Here is a 25429-nt window from a genome sequence, read left to right as displayed (position 1 = left end):
ATCAGACATCCATCTATCGAGCTGCCGGTGGAGAGTCTCTGGAAATTCAGAAGGCACGTCGCGTCTCGTTAACACGCAACGCTAGCGCCATCTATCAATTAATCAAAATAATTTCCACACACTCCCCACCTGAACTCTGTCAAGAGTTCACATCAATCTAACAAGAATCAAATTTATAGCAATAAGTATTTTAACATATAATTATAAAACAATTGATAAGTATATTAAATGAATAGAAAATATATTCAAACTATAATCACTAAATTCTAAAAAAAGGTATGTTATCATCAAATATAATTTGACACTACTTTAGTAAATCTAAACTATTCTTAATCTAAGCATATGAAATTAAACTAGTAAAATAAACAATTGCATAAAAAACATATTCAATCTTATTCATATTATTAAACAATAAAAAAATTTTTAAAGTTCTAAAGGATATAATAATTGAACTGGTCGTTTTATTATTGTTCCATCAGCAGTTTTTAGTTCACAAGAACGAACTTTGTTGTCACGACCACGAAAATGTTTATCACTCTACTACACTTCCACAAAAGTTTGCACTTATTGTTGCCTTCAATTAATACAAGATCATCAACTTTTAGATCATCATAAACGTTAGGATTTTTTAATTGATGAGCTGTCCGAAGATCCATCAAATATTGTTTTTTCCATTTAGTCCACAATTGCCTAACCAATAAATCTTGATAAATCTTTCTTTTGGTCAGAGAGGACTTGGTAGAGCCATCTTTAACAATAGAATTAAAGTTGATAGGTAATGTAGAATCTTTGTTTCCAAAAATCAAAAAATTGACTGGCTTTAGTGGCAACGGTTCCTTGTGGTCATTGTACACATATGTCAAAGGACGAGAATTCAAAACAGCTTCCACTTGTGCTAAAACTGTTGACAATTCTTCAAACGTTAGTAAAGCTTTACCGAGAATTTTTCGTAAGCACTCTTTCACTGATTTTACTAATCTCTCGTAGAAGCCTCCCCACCAAGCCCCTCGTTCTATTATAAACTTCCAACTGATTCTTTCATTCGACAGAAAATCTTGGAATTTCTCATTCGACAATAGTTTAGAGAAATGTTTGAGTTCTTTTTTTCCCTTTTTAAAAGTTTTCGCGTTGTCCGAATAAATTACTGGACAATTGCCTCTCCTAGATGTGAATCTTTTGAATGCCATCAAGAAAGAATCTTTAGAGAGATTCGGTACAAGTTCCAGATGTATGGCTCTAGTGATAGCGCATGTAAATAATGTTACATAGGCTTTTTGACTTCCTTCGATGTTTTTTACGTAAATCGGTCCAGCAAAATCTATGCCAGATACGTAGAATGGTGGTGTCTCATTGATTCTGTCTTCTGGAAGTTGAGAAGTGGTCTGGTCATCAGACTTCAATGAATATCTTTTACAAATAAGACACTTGTTTATTATTTTCTTGATAAATTGACGTCCTTTTGGAATCCAAAAGCGACTTCGAATTTCAGCTAAGGTCGTTGCTACTCCTCCATGCATCATTTTAACATGTGCACTTTCTACTATCGAATTTGTTAGCCAGGAGTCTCTTGAAAGAATTGCCGGATGTTTTTCATCATGTGACAAACTAGAATGTTCTAATCTTCCACCTGCTCTCAGTATCCCGTTCTGGTCTAAAAATGGGTTAAAAAGATATAAGGATGATTTCTTTTCGACTTTATTCGCTCTCTTCAGAGACTCGATTTCTTTGGAATAAAAACGTTCTTGTTCAGATCGAATCCAATAATTTTCGGCATCTACTATTTCTTCAGTCGTTAATGGACCTGTCAAATGGTTTGTTTTCCTAATTTTACCGATGAATCTCTTTATCCAACCAGTTATTCTCAACAATTTTCTTAAATTACTATATTTTGAGATGTCTATTACCCTTTCTTCAACTGCCGTGCATACAAATTCATAAATATCATTAATATTTTTGCGGTATTCTAATTCTTCTTCAGTGACAGGTTTCTCTTCATTCTGTCGAGGCCACAACTCAGACGACATTCTAAGCCATTCTGGTCCTTGAAACCAGATAGGATTGTTTTTCAAATCTGGAAGTTTAGCTCCTCTCGAAGCCAAATCAGCGGGATTACATTTACCGGGGCAATAATGCCAATTTTCTGGGGATGTCAAATTTTGTATTTCCTGAATACGATTTTTAACGAAAAGCTTAAATTTCTTTGCACAGTCTTTTATCCAGAAAAGTGTGATTTTTGAATCAGTCCAGAAAAAACAAGAAAGTTGTAACTTTAAAACTTTATTGATGCTAGTGCCTAATTTGGCTGACAAAAGAGCTCCCATTAGTTCCAACCTAGGTAAGGTGAGCGGTTTTAAAGACGCTACTCTAGTCTTTGAAGCAACAAAAACCGTAAATATTTGTTCATTGCTAGAAATTATACGTAGATACGCTACTGTACCATATGCCCTTTTGCTAGCGTCAGAAAAACAATGCAGTTCAATTCTTTCCACATCACTATTACCGATTGCAGAAAAATAATATCGTGGAATACCGATTTCGTCCAAATTGGAAACTTCTTTGCACCATGTTTTCCAAACAGAACATAAATTTTCTGGTAGTTCATCATCCCAATCTAAAGCAAGTGTCCAAATTTGCTGCAATATGATTTTGACTCTAAGTACAAACGGTGATAATAGACCTACAGGATCAAAAATTCGTCCTATTGCTTGTAGGACGAAACGTTTAGTATTAACTTGTTTTGAGAGAAATGTTATCAAATTTTTTACATCAAAATAAATTATGTCACCTTGGTTGTCCCAAGCGACTCCTAACACTTTCAATGGAGGATTTCCAGCTTCCGAAACATGACTAGATTCCTCGGATTCAATACCTTCTTTAATCCATAATTCGCGCAGTTCTTGAGAATTGGTGTGCCATTTATGTAGAATCATACTAGCATCTCTAAAAATGCTGACGCATTCTAAACTGGTACTGAAAGCAAGTTCAACGTTTTGGTGTCCTCCAATGATGTCATCTACATAAATGTGATCATTTAGAAATTCGCAAGTGGCAGGGTAGGTTTTCTCATATTGTTTCAAATGGTGTTTAATGGTTGCAGCCAGTAAAAATGGACTGCTGTTTACGCCAAATAACACACGTGTGAACCGATAAGTTATAAAACTTTGTGGATCATCGAATGGGTTTTTAGTAAACAGAAAACGCGTTACATCTCTGTCCTTCTCATCTACTTCTATCTGAAGAAAAGCCTGCTTTATGTCACTTGTAAATGCTACAGGATGAAGCCTGAAGGCCAACAGAAGTTCAAGAATGTCAGGATACAAATTTGGACCAATATGCAAGCAGTCATTTAACGAGATTTCACCAGGTCCATGTGAAGACGCGTCGAATACGATACGTAGTTTACTAGTAGTTCGATCACTACGAACGATTTCTCTGTGAGGCAAATAAAACGTGATTTGAGATTCACTATCAATAGTGTCTGGAACTGGTTCAATGATGTTTTGTTGTAAATAATCTTGTAGAACTGTTTGATACGAATAAAAGAGTTCAGGGTTATTCTGAAATCGCTTTACAAGTTTCTCAAATCGTTTCAGCGCAATCGCTTTATTGTCATGTAACTCATATTTTCTATCAGACTTTCATGGCAGCCTAACCTTGTAACGAGAATTTTTGTATAAAATTTCCGATTCGAATTTTTCCATTATGGTATTGTCTAATGGTTCAGATAATTCATTTTCAGGTTTTATACCTAAACTTTCAAGCTCCCAAAATTTCTTTATCTGATCAGATATTATATCTTCCTCAATTATGATATTAAAGGCTGTGGACGTGTGTGTTGTACCTTTAGTGTAACCTAGCAGAGACCAACCGAATAACGTTTCAGCAGCTACTAAATGTTTGTCTAAACGCTTAAGTTTCCCAGTTATTACATCATAATAATGATCAGCTCCTATCAAAAGAGTAATTTTTTCTTTGCAATCCCAAGAATCTGCGAGTTGTAAACCTTCTAACTGTTTGCCTAAAATGTGTCTATCCAGATTAGGAGGTGGTAAATCAGAACTTGAAATTTGTTCAGTCACGAGAGCTTCAATTTCGATTTTCAAATTCGGTGTTTCCTTGTTCTGTAATTTTATCTTAACAACGTCAAATGTTTTTCTAATGGGTGTTTTATTTCCAAACGTAAATACCGAAAGAGTCTCTGTTCGAATAACAGGAAGCTTCAATTTATCCGCGATTTCTTTTCTTAGGAAGTAACGCATACTACCTGAATCCAGTAGAGCTCTAATTAAAACCGACTGCGTAGTTGTTCGAAGTGTTACGCAACAAGTTTGAAGTGAAATAGTTTTAATTTTGCTGCGTGAGAATGCTGAAAGAACATGCGAATCTTCTATACTTTTATTTTTTTCATTTCGTTTTTTCTCAGCGCGAAAGCATATTGAACGGTTATGTCGACCTTTGCACTTGGAGCAGACGAGATCGCTTCGACACTGCTTTAGGCGGTGGTTTAATTTCAGGCAAAGGTAACATCGGGAATGTTTACGTAATAAATTTCTCTTCTCATCAACTGTCAGTGATTCACAGTCTTCAGTAACATGTTTGGATGTATTACAAAACAGACAACAATTAGTAGTTTTGTTTTCTTTAACCGGCGCCAGCAGCTGCTGAGTGGAATGGACGATACTCCCCTTCCCACCCTTCTCTTTATAAACACAGGAAGTGCTTTCTGATTTATGAGTGGAGAGCAAAAGATGGCTTCTCTCGCGACTTTCCAATTCTAAACGAACAAAGTGCAATAATTCGTCAACATTAAAAAAGGATGACGAATCCGTTTTACGATTGAATTCTAAGGTTATATCAGACGGCAGAGTTTTCATTATGGCTGGAATCAACATATAACTGTATTTATCCGGTGTGACTTCTAATGATTTCAAGCTGCGTATTTGAGTTTCGATAGTGTCACAAAGTTTGCGAAGTTTTACAGTGTCACTGGATTTGGTTACTGGGGTAAGATTCAGGAGTTTTTGCATGTGTGAGTTTATAATTATATCTTTTCTACCAAACCTGTTTTTAAGTATTTCGACAACTTCATCGTAATTTGGTTCCGAAATGCAAAAGCCTTCTATCGCGTTTGCGGCGTTGCCGCATAAGTACGATTTTAAATAATTAAATTTTTCGATCTTTGTTAAAGATTCATTATCATGGATTGCTACCTTGAAAGAGTTCCAAAAACTTGTCCATTGGGTGTAATCTCCATAGAATTTAGCGATGGTTAATTTTGGCAGACGCGTACATTTATTGCTTTCGATTTTAGAATTAGTTTCGTTAAGAGAGTTTTCATTATCCGAATTTGTTACTTTATTCAATTCTTTCAATTTTTTATTTGCTTTGAATTGCCATAACTGAATTTTCTCTTCGTATTCGATACAAGATAGAATTTCTGTTTCAAACTCTTCTGCCTCTGATTTCAAGTCACGCTCTATCTGAGCATCTAACTCACTCAGAGCTTTTGATTTCGTGATTAATTGATCTAAATTTTCTTCTAATGTACTTGTATCAATTTCTTCTTTATTCAACTCCGATTCGATTTTTTTTAGAATCTTGGACACGGTGGTCCTGATAACTTTGCGTTTCGATTTTAATTTAACAACAGACTCTTCCGCCATTGTTACTCTACAAATTAGAAAGTTTAGCCTTACCTTTTTTGCCGACTTCGCACACTTGCAACGTGCTAAATCCAATTCTTCCCGGCCGATGCACCAGCTGATTCAAAATATTCTAAGATCTATAAATCGACATCAATCACTTTTTAAATGTAACTTTTAATATGTACAATATTTACAGATCATAGATCAAACATGGTGGTTCTGTTGACAAATAAAACTATATGCTTTCATAATCGAAAATCGAAATCAAATAGAAACCGAAGTGTTCCTAATCAAATACTGTGCGAACCATCACACATCCATCTATCGAGCTGCCGGTGGAGAGTCTCTGGAAATTCAGAAGGCACGTCGCGTCTCGTTAACACGCAACGCTAGCGCCATCTATCAATTAATCAAAATAATTTCCACAACAATTCATAAGTCATGTGGTTCTTTTTTTTTTTTCCTAATTATTCCGTAGAGACGCCACATTCCTTATCAGTAGTCCAATCTTATCAGCAAGTCACACGCTTCGGAGGCCCCCCCCTTTCGTGCTTAGGAATTTCCTTAGAGGGGGAAAAATGGGGATCTCTTGAACATCGATGAATTTAGAGTATAATATTTGTAACTAAGATCCTCGAAATTTTTCAGGTCTCAAAACTTAGAATTATGAGCAAATATAAATACAGTGTGACTGAATTTGTTAAACGTGTACTATATTAAATTACAACGGTTAAATTAATAAATAAATTTTATATTTAAGTAATATTTAAGAAAAATAAACTCTATAATTTATTTCTTTATTTTTGCTGATATGCTCTCACACTGTGTGTGGATTTATCATTTTGTCAATTACTGTTTTTCTGAAATATACATGAATTTTTTGGAAAAGGTAAAAATTAATGTTACTTTAGTTAAAATAATATGTACATCTCTGTGATGTTATGTGTCTTTTGTAGTTAGGTCTCAAGATAAAGGCATCCACATTGACATATAGGAACTTTTATTTTTTTATTTATTTTTTTTTAAGTTTAACTTAGCTAAAGTTTTCTTCTTAAGACACTAATTTTTGCAAATGAACACAGTTTCCTCTCCTTTTGTTTACACTCATGGACACAATCGTACTGTAAGAAATTTTCTACTTCCTTTCCTTTTCTTTCTATAAGGGCCTTCCATCCCTCGATTACATTTGGGCCATTTATTTTTACTTTATTTTGTCCCATCTTTTCTTCCTGGCCTTTCAAACTCGTATAAAAATGTACGAAGTTACTTTTTACTCTCCTCTGAAATACGAAATTGCCCTTTTTAAATATAACTTTCCTTCGCACCTAAGCTTGATTTTTCGCCTATCTGAGCAGAAAAACTTAGCGGGTGCAAAACAAGACATCTGTCTACTTTGTCTATCTGTCTGCGATATCATAATTTGTGCTTACCGGCGAGTAAGTTTCGGTTGACTTGGTGCGAAAATAATGGGTAGTAACTGTAATTTAGGGAAGCCAACCTTCACAAAGTTAAAGAAGAAGAACTGTAATTTATAAAACGAATCTTATACGATTTTTAGTGAACACGATGTTGGATTTGGATGATGAACTTTCTCAGGATTTTATGCTCATGCAATCCAGGCAGTGGAGTTCTGGTTATACCGCTGCAATAACTGGCTACAGTTCGGAATTGCAGTGTTCAACGAAAACAAAGCGTGATGAAATTATGCGTTCAAATCAAAAAACTTTACAGTTTAACATACATTCTGGGGTATATAATAAACTCGTAGATTTTAAACTTCCTCACTGCCTCCAGTACCGAGAAAATGGAATGACTTCGAAATGCAATTTGAGCTCACAGGTTATAAGTTTAAAACTGAGACAACTGAAGTTAGTTAATTCTAGTCGTGTAGATTTGTCGGATTATGTAAGCTGTTATTATGTAAAAGGTTTTAAGAAAGACTTGGTAGGCGTTTGGACTTATCATGAATATTCAGCAGCGTTATTAAAATCTGTTTCATTTCAGTATTCTAAACTTACATCAAAATCTGATGATTTACTTCCTAGTATTTCCGAGGCATTTTGCTCTGATATTGTGAATTTGCCAAGTTATAAAGTATTTGATTTATGTGGATTGTCAACAGGTGACCAAGATTACATTTTGTATGTTGCCAATTCTTATTCTCGTCATAAGAATATTGCACACTTGGCACCAATTGATGTAAATGAATGGGCTGACCAACCTGATGATGTGGTGAGACGTTTTGAACATCAAGAAATTCTCTGGAGTTGTGCTTGGAATAGTTTCAAACGCCGTTTTGCTATTGGTGCTGACAGGTGTTTCTATCTTCATGATTATGTAAGTTTCTCAGACAAAATTGAATTGCCTAAAGGACAGCCACATTCCTTAGATTTTAATAGCAATGGTAATTTGCTATATTGTGGGCTTCACATGGGAGAACTGACCTGTTTTGATCTTCGTTCAGAAGACAGAGTGCCTGCTTTAACAGTGTCACTCTGCAAAAACATTTCATACATTAAACTTCTTTCAGATGAACAAACTATTATTGCCAGTGGATTCAACAACGTTCTTCTGAATGTTAGTATATTTAAATCGTTAAGTAATCTTTAAATCTCTGAGTAAAAGGGTAAAAGTGCAGAATTACCCACTGCTTGACATGTTTTTAAGAATTACTCGGTATCCATGTACAGATCGACTTATTTTCACTTTAAAAAAAAATCCCAGAATTGCACAAAAATGGCATTGACTTTATCCATGCACACATTGGCCTATTTTCACTTAAAAAGTCAATGAAAATTGACAAAAATTCAATTCTTCTTACTCTTGTAAAAAGCACCAAACAAATACGTGGGCGATTCTGCACTTTATCCAGTAAAAGAATGAATTATGATATATGTATATATCACTGGTGGTATTCAAATAATTAAGGCCATTTCATAGCACTTTTGATCATTAAGTTTTTTAAAAAAAAGTGCAGTGTGAAAACTTCAGCTTAAAACCTAACATATAAAGGAACTTACCTTTAAAATATTTAAAAAAATAAATAAACTGCAATTGGATTGTTATAATCCAATTTTAGTTTGAAATTTATACAGATTTAACCATATTACTTCCAGTGTATGCTATATGAAACACTTCAGTTTCTTTTTGTTGGCCGACCTTATCAAATGTGATGCTGGAAGCTAAGTGTCACTTACAGCCTAAAGCTTGATATATTAAAATGGAACATTTTTTCTAACTTTAAAAATGTGCAAATGATGTCAAAATGTTGTAAAACGTAATTGAATGGAATGTCTTGAGTGCCACTCTATTGTTGTGAGTATTACTTACTATTTTATTATACGAATGTGAAATGCACACAATACTTGCAACATGCTTTCAGAGTTTAGAAATGTTTCACACTCTGCAAGCAGCATAGAATCTAGTATGTAAGTATGGCAAAGTGGGCATTGACATTTAAATTCTTAAATTTTCTACTACTTTATTATATAGAAATAATTTGAATATGTTATAAGATCTGATCCTTCTTGCTATCATACGAAGTGTCTAGATCTCCAAGTATAACCTGGCGACATCTCGCACAGGCGTGGAAAGCAACATCATAGGAAAAGAATAAAAAAAGCCCTTTTTATTTATCACAACTCTTTAACAAAGGCACAAACTTTGTGCTCACAAAAACACTGACTACTTGCAATGAGAACTTAAAAATAAATTTGAAAGGTAAGAAGTAGTGCTAGTATTCACAATTTAATTTAATCTAACAGGCTGACGTAGCAACTTATACTGGCGATAGACTAACCAGATGTCCAGAATGCATAGCCACTACGAGAGCCAGATTTGATAAGGCCCCAAGCTATTTGAGATATGGGACTCTTTATAAGTCTATTATAATATATTTTAATACTATTTACACTATATTTTAATTTGGGGAGAGAGCCCTTAGCTATAGCTTGTGTAGCTTATACGTAAATCCAGCTCTGGCCACTACTAAGTTTAACAGCTGGAGAACAAAATAGCAGACGTGCACTACACTCTGTCTAAACTATTTGTTTCACCCCTTTAAATACTCTTTCACTCGCTTAATTTGAATCCTAGCGAGGGGAGATAGAGAATTCAGAAAAGGTACCAAAATTAAAATAACTAGTTAGTGAACTAAGGGAAATTCTACAATGTGAATTTGATAAAAGTTACTTATTGGGCACAAATTGGCAACTTTTCTCAAAAAAGAAAAAAATCACTAAACTATCAATATTTATCATTAAGTTGGAAAGCATATCAGAAGGAACTAGGCTTCAATTTAAAATACAGATTTTAATTATTAAAAAAGAATTGTATGATACATTAAGCATATATATTGTATAATATATTACAATTGTTCTTGTGTAGACAGTGATCTGGGTGAATCTTCGGAATATGGTAACTTGGCGAAACTTTGGCGAACAACCCTGCTACAGCAACCTGCAAGATTTTTTTTTTGGACGCCATTTTGTTTTCACGAAGTAAAGCCATTTTTTTTTTTTTAATACTCAACATTTTTTCCAACAATCTGCTAGCCGAATTACGCTAATGCTAGAACTTTTATGGCACAAAAGTGGGTTAACCTTTGGATTATGGTAACTTGGCGAACATTTGGCGACCAACCCTGCTACAGCAACCTGCTAGTTTTTGTTTGGACACCATTTTGTTTTCACGAGATGAAGGCTTTTTTTTTTACTCAACATTTTATTCCAACAATCTGCTAGCCGAATTATGCTTGTGCTAGAACTTTTATGGAACAACAGTGCTTAATCATGACGAAGATTAGGTGCGAAAATGGGAGAAAATGCAGAATCGCAAACTGATTGGCGCGTTTTTAAGAATTGCACATACACGCAAACCATGTACATGTCGACCTATTTTCACTTAAAAAAACATCCCAGAATTGCACAAAAATGGCATTGCACACACTCTTGACTTTATCCATATACACTGCTAAAGTCCTAGCTAGTAACCTTTATCGCCTTACCAAAATGTCACCAAACTACCTGTTACCATATTCCAAAGATTAGACCAAAAGTGCTTAATCATGACGAAGATTAGGTGCGAAATTGGGAGAAAGTGTAGAATCGCCCACTGCTTGCCGCGTTTTTAAAAATTGCATATACAGTCATGACATACATGACATTCAAATGACATAATTGAAAGTGCAAGTCTTTAATCCAGACTCGTCAGGACTTCGGCGATTCCGGATTATAGATCATAAGTTTAAATCTGGTAAGATGGCATGCAGAAGTTATAAAATTAAAAATTTGAAACCGTAATTTATAAAATAAAGAGCAAATCTGATCTAAAGGGTATCAAAATTTACAAAAAAAAAAAAAAAAAAAAAAAAAAAGCTTAATATTTGTTTACTTTATTAAACATTTCTTTCAACGCGCATATGCGTAAAACATACATTACGCATAGTCGAAATTAGAAAATTGCAACCAGAAAACTATTTGATGTGTATTCATGATATTTATAATGACGAGGAATTTGATTTAAATCATATCAAAGACGGAGTACATCGATATGAAATACTACATTTAGTAAGGAATTATAAGCCGAATAAAATAAAAACATCTGCCCTGAAGATAAGGATAGTGCTTACAGATCAACTTCCAGTTCATTGCGCGCCGCGACGTCCGCCCCGCAGAGCAACATGAAATTGATAAACAGATTTCGGAATGGTTAGAGAAACAAGGGATATGCCTTTATTCATTTTTTGCAGCAATTCCACTTTTTGTTTGATGGACATCGAAACATGCTTTTGCTTTATAGATCCTTTGGCAGTTACAGAATTGGAAATTCTATTTGACATAATTGAAAGTTCAAGCTTACTTTTATAAAATTGCTCTAACAGTCTGCAAAAAATAATAAGCCGGATCCAATTAGAAGATTAAGGAACAATGCAATCGGCAACATTACCTGAAATAGATAATTTTAGCTTAGCTTATACCGTCTGTTATACATTAAACGCACATGCGTAAACGTATTATGCTCATGCGTAAATGCATCATGCGTTTACGCATGCGCAGAAAGCTTGTAGCTTTGAGGTCTGGATTATAGATCATTCCGGATTAAAGACTTTTGACTGTACATGGTATCCATGTACACTGCGACCTATTTTCACTTAAAAAACATCCCAGAATTGCACAAAAATGGCATTGCACACACTCTTGACTTTGTCCATGTACGCATCGACCTATTTTCACTTAAAAAGTAAAAAAAAATTGACAAAAATCCAGTTCTTCTTACTCTTGTAAAAAGCGCCAAACAAATAAGTGGGCGATTCTGCACTTTAGCAGCAAAATTGTTTCTAAGTGCTTATTAGCTAAAATCCCGATTGGAATTTTCCGAAAAGTGTCACATCACATGTCTCATGATTTCTCATTTCTCCGAGACAAAATAATCTGTGATTCGGACTGTGTACTTCTCAGATTATTGCTAAAGTCCTAGCTAGTAACCTTTATCGCCTTAACAAAATGTCGCAAAACTACCCGTTACCATATTCCAAAGATTAGCCGTGATCTGTTTTCACTTAAAAAGATCAAAGAACTTCACAAACTTTGCATTGTGTGGGAGCTAAGGTAAGCTTACCAGATTTGAATCATTATCTAACAACAAAATCGTCAAATTTGATGTGCATCCAATACTTCACTTTAACCTTAATTTTTGTTTTAATTATAAATGTTAGGATATTTATAGTGACAACCTCAGTTATAGTGGTTTAGATTAATGTTAACTGCATCTAGGGCCAGATTTAAGTTACACAAGCTATAGCTTAGGGCCCCCAAAATTAAAATATATTATAACAGACTTATAAAGGTCCCCATATCTCAAATAGCCTAGGGCCTTATCAAGTTTAAATCTGGCTCTGACTGCATGGATGCCATTTATCCTTGGAATTAATGCATGTATTCTGCTGCATAATGGCATGATTTATAAATTCATCCTAATAGAAAGTTGAAACAACTGAAACAGATATGTTCATCATCTGTATATTCTTTCTGGTAGTACTTGTAAAACTGAATAAATGTAGAAATGATAAACTTCTGTTAATTTTACCCAACTATTTTGCACTTTTCAAACCATTTGTCCTAGATTCATTTTCTAAGCTAATAGAGGTAGTATAGAGTTTTCTATGAAATTGAAAACTTTGGTGGTTAAAATACTTTCATTCAAGTAATGAAATGATTTAAAAGATTAAATATATTTCAAAAATTATGGTTAAGCTTTCTTGTTTTTGATATCGTTTAACTTTTTAAATCAATGCTGAAATGAGAAATGAATAATGCAGGAATGTATAATTTAGTTGTCGCTTAGTATGCTGAGCATTATACGATGCTTGTGATGCCATTTTAATTCAGTAAATCAACTAGTATCTGCAGTTGATACTCATCCATATATTTTTAAGGACAAGTTTGGCTTAGTTACACACATTGGGATAAAATTCAATTTTGCGAGTAAGATTTGTTTAGGTAAGAAATCACCTTTGCTAATTGTAATGTTAACAGCCAGTTGTAGACTCATTGTTTCAGTTTAATTTTTATAAAACCTATCAAATTAATTTTGTTTTTGGTAAAAACGATACAAGTACTGATTTTAACAATTTTGTCAAGGGTCAGTTATCTATATTCTGGAACCAATTTTCTGCTTAAAGCTTCTCAGTAGCATAAATAACAATTTAGTGGCAGGAACCCTGTCTAATAGAGGGGGCATTTGGGAATATTTCGGTTTTTTACATATTTATGAACTAATTTTGTTCCTGCTATCACATCAGCGAAATTATCGTTATCTGAAAGCAAATCTTACTTAATTCATCTCTTAATCAGGAAGTACAGGTCTTTGACAAACCAATCATGATCATTCAATTGCTCAATCTTTTTTAAACATTCTGTATTAATGGGTGATCCAAGAATAGTAAACATTAAAAAAATTGATTTGGTATGCGGTATCACAGTTAGCAAAAAATTGCTTATAACTGTTAACAGATATTTAAGAATTCTATAGTGTAAATTTCTTGCTTACAATTATAAATTAAAATTTGCATACAAAATGTAAATAAACACTTTCAACGTATATTCACATACACAGTCTTATTGGTAGTTTTTCATGCTTAGCTCTTTTTTGATTCAATCACTTATATTTTCCTTAAATTTAAAACCTGAAATTTAAGGAAACTTATTGTCAAACTAAATTTAATCATCATCATCATCTCCACATCTATCAGCATTCTTCATGCAGTCAGTGAAATATACACCTCCAAACTGTTTTTTTAGTTAAATTTCAGTACTTTATAATTATCTGCACTTCTCCCAAAAGTCACGAAAAAGTAATCATGAGGAAATGCCAAAATGTATTTATGTGGTAGCCTATGCTTATGCATAGGCTACCACATAAATACATTTTGGCATAAATACATAAATACATTTATGCTTATGCATAGCAAATATATTTGAGTACACATTGATTTGCACTTTTGAAATTCAATACAGTACAAAGTCTGTAATCCGGACGTCCATTATCCGGAATGATCTATAATCCGAACCTCAAAACCACAAACTTTTTTTTTTCTGTATGCTTTACACATGTGTGTTTAGCACAAAAAAAAAACGAAACAACTTACATTGAAAGAAATGTTTAATAAAGTAAACAAATAAATATTAAGCTTTTTTTTTTTTTTTTGTAAATTTTGATACCCTTTAGATCATAATTGCTCTTTATTTCATAAATTATGGTTTCATACTTTTAATTGTATAATTTCTGCATGCCATCTTACCAGATTTAAATTGATGATTTATAATCCGGAATCACCGAAGACCCGACGAGTGCGGATTACGGACTTACTTTGTAGTGTAGCAAGTTTTTTTCATTACTATTTCTTTTTTACATTGAACTTACTTTTTTTACATAGCCCAGAAAGGCTATTAATTTTGTTCTGGCATTTTGCATTGGTTCACTTTCCAAATTGTTGCCACCAAATATGAGAGGCCTCCATTGTATTTAAAGAAAATTAATGGAGAATCTGCATGAATGTATGTATGTTTCTCGCTCTGTGAAAAAACAATATTACCTAGAGACATCAGATTTTGAATAACGTAGTCCTCCATTTGAGTATGGGCATCTGGAAGCTCAAATTTGGAATTTGTTTTATTATCTATTTCATATTTTGTGAAACAGTAAAGAACTTCTGATTAATAAACTCAACGATTTCAAAGCCAGCAATGGCAATGCTGCATAGGGATAGAACATTTTTATCTCCAAGATGCAAGACTGTGTATTGGAAATTTTAAAGATATGCTTTTTTAACCCTCTGAGCAGCATGGGTCTTTGGATCTGTCATGAAGACCTGTATTCAAAAACACTTTATTAGCTAAATTTTCATATTTACTTACTTTAGGCTCTATTTTCATAAACTTAAATTTATTAAGATATTTATATTATTAAAGCAAGTAAGAAAACAAAATATCATAAATTATAAGCTAATATATAACAAATGACAAAAAATCTCATGACCGCATAAATCCGGCCATAACACTCAGAGGGTTAAATAGTTTGTGATATTGCTGTTGAATTGAGTTTTATGGTTTAAGTGTAAAGAACATAACATTTAATAAGGTAACACACAAAACATTTTTTAAAAAAACCATTAGGCGTAATGTAAAATCTGAAAGCGTTTTAAAAAATAAATAAATAAAAATAAAATAAATTTTTTATTTTATTTTTATTTATTTTTTTTTTAAGTGTGTTGAAATTTCAGTTGTTCTTGAAAGACTGTGATCATGGTTGATGCATACTACCACTTTGTATAAATCTCCACTTTTTTTTTAAGCAAAAGCAGGTTCATGTGTGCTTGGGAGGAAAGAGTTAAAAAAAAAAACTGAGAAGTTTTTTTTTTTCTATGGAAAAAGAAGAATGTATAAAAATAGATCGCATTGGATGCATTGCTCTTGAATTGAATTTTATGATTTAAGTGCAAAAAACGTCTAATAAATAAAGGTAACACACAAAAGGTTAAAGAAAAAAAAATCCCTTTGGGCATAATGGAAAATCTGAAAGCTTTCAGATTTTATTTAATTTTTAGGTATATTTGCCATATAACGTGCATGCAATTGTTCGCAAAGAAACTTAGGAGGTACACGTGCAGTGCTCTTATCTTTTGAAGTTACTTATTTGAACTTTTGTCCTAGTCTTTCGAATAATGGTAAACAGCATTGACAAGTGATAAGGGGAACAATATGTGTGTAGATTAAATGCTTGAGGGAGTAAATATTCCAGCAAAGAAGGTAGATTGTATTCAATGCGGCTAGCTTTCCGAAAGAATGCTATTGTAGAGCACTTCCAACCTGAATGTATTCATGGGATTAGGAGTTGGATGTTTTCTCTTTCATTTGAAGCCAAGATTTTGAAGTGGAGATTGAAGGCTTTAGTAAATCACATTTGCTTTAGTTGAAATACAGTTGATCTAGTGTTCCTTTTAGTACTAAATATGACTACTGCATAAAGAAGCAAACTCGGTGCTGATTTCAAATGCAAAACCATTCATTTTGCAAAAGAAATGGAAATCGTGCTGCAGCAAGGATGTTTGGTGTTGGTGAAAGATGGAATGAATAATGATTATTTATTTATGGATCAAAATAACAATGATGATGAAGATGAAACAAAATTGGATAAAATGCCTGAAAATGTAATGGAAGACGAACTTTTCATGTTATTTGATAATAAAAATGTTTAATTTCATAAGAATTGTCATTTCTTTTAAATAAACAGCATTTTGGTGCATGTAAAAATCTAATTATTTCCTTATGTTTAAGCTATCATTTTTATATCTGTTAAATAACACGGACCTATAAATTTCGGTCCTATTTTTTGTATTAAAAGTGTGCATTATATGCGGAATATATGGTAAGTGTAAAGATACCCAAACAAATAATTTTCTCCAAATTTGCCAGTGAGTTTGACTTTTTGGGACTGCAGATTTTCAGAAAGTACTGAAATTTCTAAATTAAAGTTGGCCTTTATATTGCATTACTCTTCGATATTTAACAGCATGTAAGATGTATTTAATTTTTTGAAGGTATTTTCTTTAATAATTTTAGTTGATTTCTGATCTCTTTTACAGAAAAAATAAAATAATAGTTTTTATATAAGTAATGAATGAATCAAATTTAGGTATAAAATTGAACCACTGTACATATGTCGGGGAGTGGGATGCACACAATAGTTATTATTCTTTCCAAAAGAAATCTTCAGTCAGTCTGTTCTAACAGGCTCAAATTTGTAATATCATGGCATCAAAATGGTATATGATACATACAATTATTTTGGCATATGTTTAGGAAAAAGCTATATCTTATATGCTGGCATGTGTTATTTTTTCTTATACTTCATATGGCATGTCAGTGCTCTATTTTTTTTTTTTTTCACCCTTGCTTTGCTCTTCCTTTGCTGTATGTGAGGGGATGATTTCGCTTTTGAGAAATTCCTGAAAGTGCAAAATGATCATAATTAGTGGTAGTAATAAGGTTTCTATTTGCAGATGAAATTATTGATTTATTCTGTATAACCCTCAATACATTTCTTTCCTCTTCTTAGTATTGGTATTCTTTTTAAGTAAATGTTGGGTAAAATGCCTGTTTTATTGCGTTTGAAGATATATACAGTCAAAAGTCTTAAATCCGGACTCGTTGGAACTTCAGTGATTCCGGATTATCGATTTTTCCCGATTATAGATTATCAGTTTAAATCTGGTAAGATGGCATGCAGAAATTATAAAAATGAAACCGTAATGTATAAAATAATGAGCAATTATGATCTAAAAGGTATCAAAATTTACAAAAAAAAAAAAAAAAAAAAAAAAAAAAAAAAAAGCTTCATATTTATTTGTTTACTTTATGAAACATTTCTTTCAACGCGCGCATGCGTAAAGCATACATTATGCATAGCCGAAATTAGAAAATTGCAACCAGAAAACTGTTGGATTTGTATTCGTGATATTTATAATGACGAGGAATTTGATTTAAATCATATCAAAGACGGAGTACATCGAGATGAAATACTACATTTAGTAAGGAATTATAAGCCGAATAAAATAAAAACATCTGCCCTGAAGATAAGGATAGTGCTGACAGATCAACTTCCAGTTCATTGCGCGCCGCGACGTACCTCCCCCCGCACAGAGTAGTGTGAAATGGATAAACAGATTTCGGAACGGTTAGATAAACAAAGGATATACCTTTATCCATTTTTTGGAGCAATTCCACTTCTTGTTTGATAGACATCGAAACATACTTTCGTTTTGTAGATCCTTTGGGAGCTCCAGCATCGGAAATTCTATTTGACATAATCGAAAGTTCAAGCTTACTTTTATAAAATTGCTCTTATAGTCTACAAAAAATAATAAGCTGGATCCAATTCGAAGATTAAGGAACAACACAATCATCAACATTAACGGAAATAGATAATTTGATAATTTTAGCTTATACCGTCCGTTATACATTAAACGCACACGCGTAAACGCCTATGTGCATGCGTCAGAGCGGCGCATGTGCAGAAAGTTTTTAGCTATGAGGTCCGGATTATAGATCATTCCGGATTACGGCTGTCCGAATTAACGACTTTTGACTGTATTGGCATTTCCCACTTGACACCCAAAACTAGTACCATTACCAAAAAAGGTATTGGTCACAACAAAGCTAAATACTATCTGTAGATGCGTAAGTGTTAGCCCCTTCTTCAGGTACTACAAAATAATATTAATACTACTACATATTAATACTATAATATAATACAATACTACAAAATAATATTAAGCTTATAAATTCATTTTTACTTCCTTGTACAAAGCAAAGGAAGTATTGTAATCTCGAAACATTTTAGGTATCATATTTCAACAGAAATATCCATTTTGACCTTCCAAAATCCATTTGGATGATTTGTTTATGTTATGTTTCTGTGTACAGACAGAATAAAGGATTCTTTTTTATAAATTGTAAAATGGATTTTTTTCACGATGTCTTTACTTGCATATGTCTTTTGCATAACCCAAAAATGATTAGCCATAGAATATTGAATTTGTGTAACTTTCAGACCGCAATATAACACATGAAAGAAGAATCTATCATTAAAATTTTTTAGAAATATGAATATTAACCAATATACAGGGTCCTAACTTCTGAAATATTAACTTAGAGTCTTTCAGTCCCTATTAGACTGCAAGTAAGTTATCGCTTTGTCTGAAAATGTACAACATAATCACAGAAGGTTTTAAAGAAATATTTTCTTTAAGTTTGAATTGAAAAAAAAGGGGAAACTTGTATGTACAGTCAAAACTGTGATCTAGACACCACGTGACATCCTTGTACGCCCTATTAAATTATACACACTTTTTGCTGCACTTCATTTAAACTTATTTCTTAGAATTATTTTAACTTAATTAACCAATCCCTCGAAGCAAGTTGAAAATGACACCCAAAATTGCAAATTTTGAAATTAAATATCTGATAAAATTTTGTCGCACAGGATTTCAAACTTCTTATAATTTTATTTCTTCCTATCGAGTATAAACCTGGAGTATATTTCATTATTTTTCGAAAGAAATTTTTTTTTTTTTTTTTTAAATTTAACATTGCTCAAACATGAATATTTTCGTCATTTAAAACTCTTCTGTGTTTGAAAATGTGTGACTATACGACCAACATAAAAACGATTGGCTGTAGAACATTGAAACTTTGCATATGTGACTGCTATAACATCTAGTTACACATTTCCTTTTTTTATTGCAATCTATATCTATCTGTCTATTTATATATATATATATCACTTCCAATTACAGATGTGTTTTAAATAACAAAAATATTCATGTTTTTGTAATCTCAAAATTAAAAACAAAAATAATTAATTTTCTAATAAATAATGAAATTTAGCTACATATACAATTTATATATGTAGTTAGCCTAACAATAAATATCTAACAATATTTAATATCAGTTTATTGTTGTTTTAAAAAGAGTATTTAATAGGCCATACAAGGAAGTCATGTAGAATCTATATCAGATTTTTTTAATTAAGAAATGTGTTTTCAAAAATAAAATATTCCAATTAAAATTTCTTATTATCCTTAAATAAAAATATTGTTGAAATACAAGAAGAAAAACACAATGGAAAAATGTTGGTCTATCCTTTCAGTAAAATTTTGACATAATTTTCTTAATTGTGTGTTAAATTTTTAAGATACCTCATAGAATCATGTATTCAATTTTAAAACTTTTCTTTACAGATTGATTTGCGTACAAAGAAGATAGTTTTTCAGTATCCAAACCACCATAGTTTATATAAGAAATTAGCATTCAGTTTAGATGAATCTCTGAATATACTTTGTGCTCCAGGAGAGGACAATATTACAAGATTATGGACATTAAATGATGGAAAACTTTTGCATTCACTTCCTCTACCAGATCAAGATTGGTGTGGGCAGATCAATTCCATGTTTCAAGCTGATGGTGGAAGAATGTTTGTTCACGTTTTACTTGGAGATTCTATATATACTTACGAGACACTTGAAGACAATACAAAATTTCAGTATGTTATGCCAGTTCGTTATCGCTTCCTTGATACCTAGTCTTTTTCACACTATATCCATTGTTATTTTAAGAAAATGTATTGATAGTATGACTGATCTGCTAACTATATGTGTGAATTTATACTAGAATTTATGATTAAAACTGCTAAATATCAACCCTTTGTGAATGGCCAATGTATATATATATCCAATACAAGTACAGTCAAAAGTCGTTAATCCAGACCTCAAAGTTACCTCAAAGACGTCAACGCATAATGTGTCAACGCATAATGCGTTCACGCATGCTCATAGGCATTTACGCATGTGCATGAAACCTTTACGCATGCGTGTGCGCATGCGCATAATACGTTTGCATGTGCGCATGAGCATAATACGTTTACGCATGTGCATTTAATGTATAACAGACGGTATAAGCTAAGCTAAAATTATCTATTTCAGTTAATGTTGCAGATTGCGTTGTTCCTTAATCTTCAAATTGGATCCGGCTTATTATTTTTTGCAGACTGTTAGGGCAATTTTATAAAAGTAAGCTTGAACTTTCGATTATGTCAAATAAAATTTACGATGCTGGAGCTGCCAAAGAATCTACAAAGCGAAAGTACGTTTCGATCTCCATCAAACAAAAAGTGGAATTGTTGCAAAAAATGGATAAAGGCATATCCTTTGTTTCTCTAACGTCTAACCATTCCGAAATCTGTTTATCAATTTCATGCTGCTCTGCGTGGGGGGGGGAAAGGGGAACTTCGCGGCTCGCAATGAACTGGAAGTTTATCGGTCAGCACTATCTTTATCTTCAGAGCAGATGTTTTATTTTATTTGGTTTATAATTCCTTACTAAATGTCGTATTTCATCTCGATGTACTCCGTCTTTGATATGATTCAAATAAAATTCCTCTTCATTATAATTCGCTTCCAATACTGAAGAAAGTGATACAGAGGTTACACAGCAATTATAGGACTTGAACAGCGGAACTTTGTTACTGAACAAGAAATTATGTCTGTTTATAGAATTAAAGATAAATTATTATCACATAAAACGAAGCAACTTAAACAACTTACATTCAAAGAAATGTTTAATAAAGTAAACAAATAGATATCAAGTTTTTTTTTGTAAATTTTGATACTCTTTAGATCATAATTGTTCTTTATTTCATAAATTACGGTTTCATATTTTTAATTTTATAATTTCTGCATGCCATCTTACCAGATTTAAACTGATGATCTATTATCCGGAATCGCCGAAGTCCCCATGATTCCGGATTAAAGACTTTTGACTGTATATATTAAAAGATATGCATTCAAACTTAATATAGATATGCCTGAACTGAATGCATAGGATTAAGAAATTATTTCACTAGTAGATTTTTTCAATTCTTAAGGTCTAATTTTTGATTCCCAATTCATTTTTTCATACAGATTATTTTTGAAGCAAAACCAGAATAGTCTAATGAGTTAAATTCACGAATTTTGCTGTTAAATTGTACGTTTTTATACCTTATTGTAATTATTATTTTATTAAAAAAATAAATCAGTACTTATTCGTATGAAGAAAATTATATGCAGTAGATGCTGCTTAATGTTATAATTCAGATACTGCTACTGAATTCCCGAAATCCCACCCATCCAATCTAGAATTACTTAAAATGAAGTAGTTGTGATGCAATGGAGATAACTTTGATTGTATAATTCATTGAGGTCAGAAAATATGTTGAAAGTGAAGCAGGTAGAAGCAAATAAGTCCTGCCAAAGTGAGAGGGAAGAAAGCATTGCTTTTAGAAGTGAATTGAAACCAAAGTAAAAGTATTTCCGAAGTTTAGCATATTTTTGCAGTATACAAAAATAAGGATAATACATAGCTTTTACTGAGGTAAAGTCACCAAATAACCTCTAAATGGATTATAAAAATTGCTGAATGTCAGAAAATTGTCACAAAGTAAGGAATTATTGTAGCCAAACAACGTGTTTTTGATTTTAATAAACAATTTTAAATTAGGTAGAGAAAAAAAAGTAACCTTAGCTTTGCTTAGATTTTGAAGACGATCAGACACAGGTCCTTATTCAAAAACAAAACCTGCTCCTTTAAAAAAAAATCTACATTAAACTAAGGTTTCTTTTTTTGGGGGGGGGCAGAGTTTAAATTTTATATTTGCATGTTCTCTTCCAGTGATTCCATCTGAGTGCTAAGAATCAGGGGGACAGTATCAGTGGTTAAATAATTTCCATAAGTGTTTTGAACAGTTTATGAACAAATTTTTACATTTCTTTAGTTAAAATTCTGTTACTGATAATTTCCTTGCTATATTTATATTAAATTAATTAAATTCCATTCTTGTACTGAAGCAAATTTTTTCTCATCATTTAGTGTTATCAAAATAGCCATGAATAAATATTATCACATTTAGTGGTGCCTACTACATATTACAATAATTAGCAGGGGGAAAAAAATTTCATGTGGCTGGAATTAAAAAAATTTCTTTAGATGAAATGACATATTATAACTTTCAAAAAATAAAACTTACTTAACTTAAAATAAAACTTATATAAAAAGGCATTAATAAAATATTAAGTCTTCAGAATTTTACCAATGCATTAACTTATGAATCAAAAATATAATGTTTTATGCAAATAAATTTCTTGTATATATAAAACATGTATGGAAATTTTAAAAATTATCTCTGAAAATATACACATTTTATAAATTTCACACATTTTTTTTTTTTTTCAGAAATGCTAGTTATTTTTAAAAAGTTCACTATATTTTGTGTAATTGAAAAACTACATATATTAATAAATACATTGCCTTATTACTCTGACCCATCATTTAAACAGTGCAAAGATTACTGATAAATCAGTGGTGTCTGTCATAAATGGCTGGCATTCCTAATCCACTGAAAGAATTAAAAAGTTCTCCTTAGAAGTTCTTTGACCGTAGTCTGTCATAGAAAAATTTATAATTTACCAAAAGGATGCTATATCATTCTTCAAAGGAAGAAGCATTTCATCTCATACTCAAACATAGGAAAATGGCCTCAAAAGGGAACTGTATATTCCTGAAAGCATTTACAGGTACAGGGTGAGGATTTGTAAGCAAAAGAGCTGGTTTACGAATTCCAAAATAATTCCTGAAACACCATACAAAAGTTATTAAAATAATTCAAATCATAAAAATTTCATGGAGAACTTGAAATTTTCTTCAGTCCAAGAAGTTTGCTTATGGTTTTCAGCTGGCCACATAAAGAGAAATACTTCATTGTTTACACAATAATCAAAATATGCATTTTAGTTCATCAGTTTGTTTTAAGGATTAGTATTCTGTATCTGAATATCAATCTTTGTTATGTCTGAAATGAGTTAAACTGTTGTTGTATTAAATAATGAAGTATATTTAAAATTTTTACATTATTTCTGCAAGATCATTCATACTAGAAGTTATATATTTTCTTTTTTCATGTCTATTAGCTTATTAACAAAGAGGTGCTACAAGTCTTTCAAGCATAATTTCATCCTCCAATGTAATCATCTGTCATTTTTCATCTATAAATTTTATGAAAAATTAGCTTTGTGATAGCTGCTATTTGTATAAATGTTAATAATTTGTTATTTTTTCGTTTAATATGTATTTTCCTTTTATGTTTTATTCCAAAATAAACAACTTACATGTGTATTTGAAAATTTCCTTTATAAATGAATACTACTGTAGTTGAAACAAAGCTAATATGAAAAACGCAGAAAAGGTGCAAGCACTATACATCTTGATAAGTTACTAATTCTATAGCTATTTTAATAGAAAAACCTTCAGCTAAGAAAAATGTATTTATAATAAACAAATATTGTATATAAACAAAATAAAACCTAATAATTTAACTTTTTAAATAATAATTTAGAGAAATAAACATAATACATGTGTATTAGATTAGACATACCTATTAAATTCCAACCTCCCATTTTTGCTTAACTTTATTTTTATCTTCAGTAATTCTTTTCTTTTCCACGCCGTCGTCACTTTCATCTGAAGGGTGTTTCAATAGAAACCTGTCCTTGCCCCACATTGTTCTTTATCTCACTTGAAGAGGTAGCCTCCTCTGCTTCTGGCTCCTCTGTATTTTCCTGCAGAAATTTCATTTGTTACTCTGTAGTTCCATTAAGTCCTCTATCATCAATTCTTCAGGTGGTGACAAGCTCTTTGATGTCTCCCTGATCCCCTTTCAGGCCTATGGACTTTCCAAGATACAGAATCTCCTCCAGCACTTCCAATTTGGGTCTACATCCTTCAAAGTCCCTTTCAATCACAACGTCAGGCCACAGTTTTTTTCCCTGCAGAGGTCACGGTCCTTTTCGTAACAACAATATCAATAATTTTGAAGCATATGGCAAAATTATAGTTGAGAAATGCAGAATTCTCAAAGGAAATTCCAGAATTCTCAAAGGGTAAGGTTTGTGTTCTCTGTAACTTCAAAGCAGTGTTGGAGATTTGGTTGGATCATCTGTTGGAACTGGAGATCATCTCTTAGTTCACGGGTTGTAGGATAGGGGCGGTGTTGGGTAGAAGGTACAGAATCTTTATTATGATGAACTTCTTGAAGATGCCGTCCTCGGGGTTTGGTGAATGGCAAGCAGCATTGTCAAGGATGAGCAAGGCTTGCATAGGTACGTCATTGACCTTGAGGTGTTTCTTAATGCAGGACCGAATAGATCTACTCCACAAAAAAAAAAAAAAAAAAAAAAAAAAAAAAAAAAAAAACTTCCTGGTTACCTATGCCTTTCAGGTTGCCCTTCATATTAACTCATAACTTCTCTTTTAAAATTTTACGTATCTTGAAAACTCGGGTTTTTTTGAGTGGTATCCAATCAGCCAGTTTGACTTTGCAGTCGCCACTTGCATTTACAGTGCGAGAGTCAACGTATCCTTCATGGGCTTGTGACCTGGCATCTTCTTTTCTTCTGCCATTATGTAAGTTTTGTTTGGCATCTTTTTCCAGAACAGCTCTGTCTCGTCACAGCTGAGCAATTGTTATGGGATGTATCCTTTGGCTTTGACCAATTCAGCAAAAGTTTTTACAAATTGTTTAGCTGTCTCACAATCACAGCTCATTGCCTCAACATGCCTGATAACAGAGTGAATGTCAGTACGTTTTCGGAAATTCTCAAAACACCCCGTTTGGTTTTAAAGTGCTCCTGTGCT

At 32.4% G+C, this 25429-nt stretch overlaps 1 protein-coding gene across 1 annotated transcript; it reads left to right on the top strand.

Annotated features, from left to right (window-relative positions):
• Nucleotides 1-7038: 7038 nt before the first annotated feature.
• LOC118203701 (uncharacterized) lies at nt 7039-23909 on the top strand. The gene is made up of 2 exons (XM_035375986.2): nt 7039-8222; nt 19945-23909. Exons 1-2 carry the CDS (start codon nt 7212-7214, stop codon nt 20284-20286), a joined length of 1353 nt encoding a protein of 450 aa, XP_035231877.1. The 5' UTR covers nt 7039-7211; the 3' UTR covers nt 20287-23909.
• The last annotated feature ends 1520 nt before the right edge of the window (nt 23910-25429 follow it).

This window comes from Stegodyphus dumicola, chromosome 8 (assembly GCF_044657685.1).
Source record: "Stegodyphus dumicola isolate Sdum_Otavi_A_Nest chromosome 8, ASM4465768v1".
Lineage (NCBI taxonomy): Eukaryota > Metazoa > Arthropoda > Arachnida > Araneae > Eresidae > Stegodyphus > Stegodyphus dumicola.
Note: the sequence above shows the minus strand (reverse complement) of the source record. Positions and strands in the feature narration are given on the sequence as shown.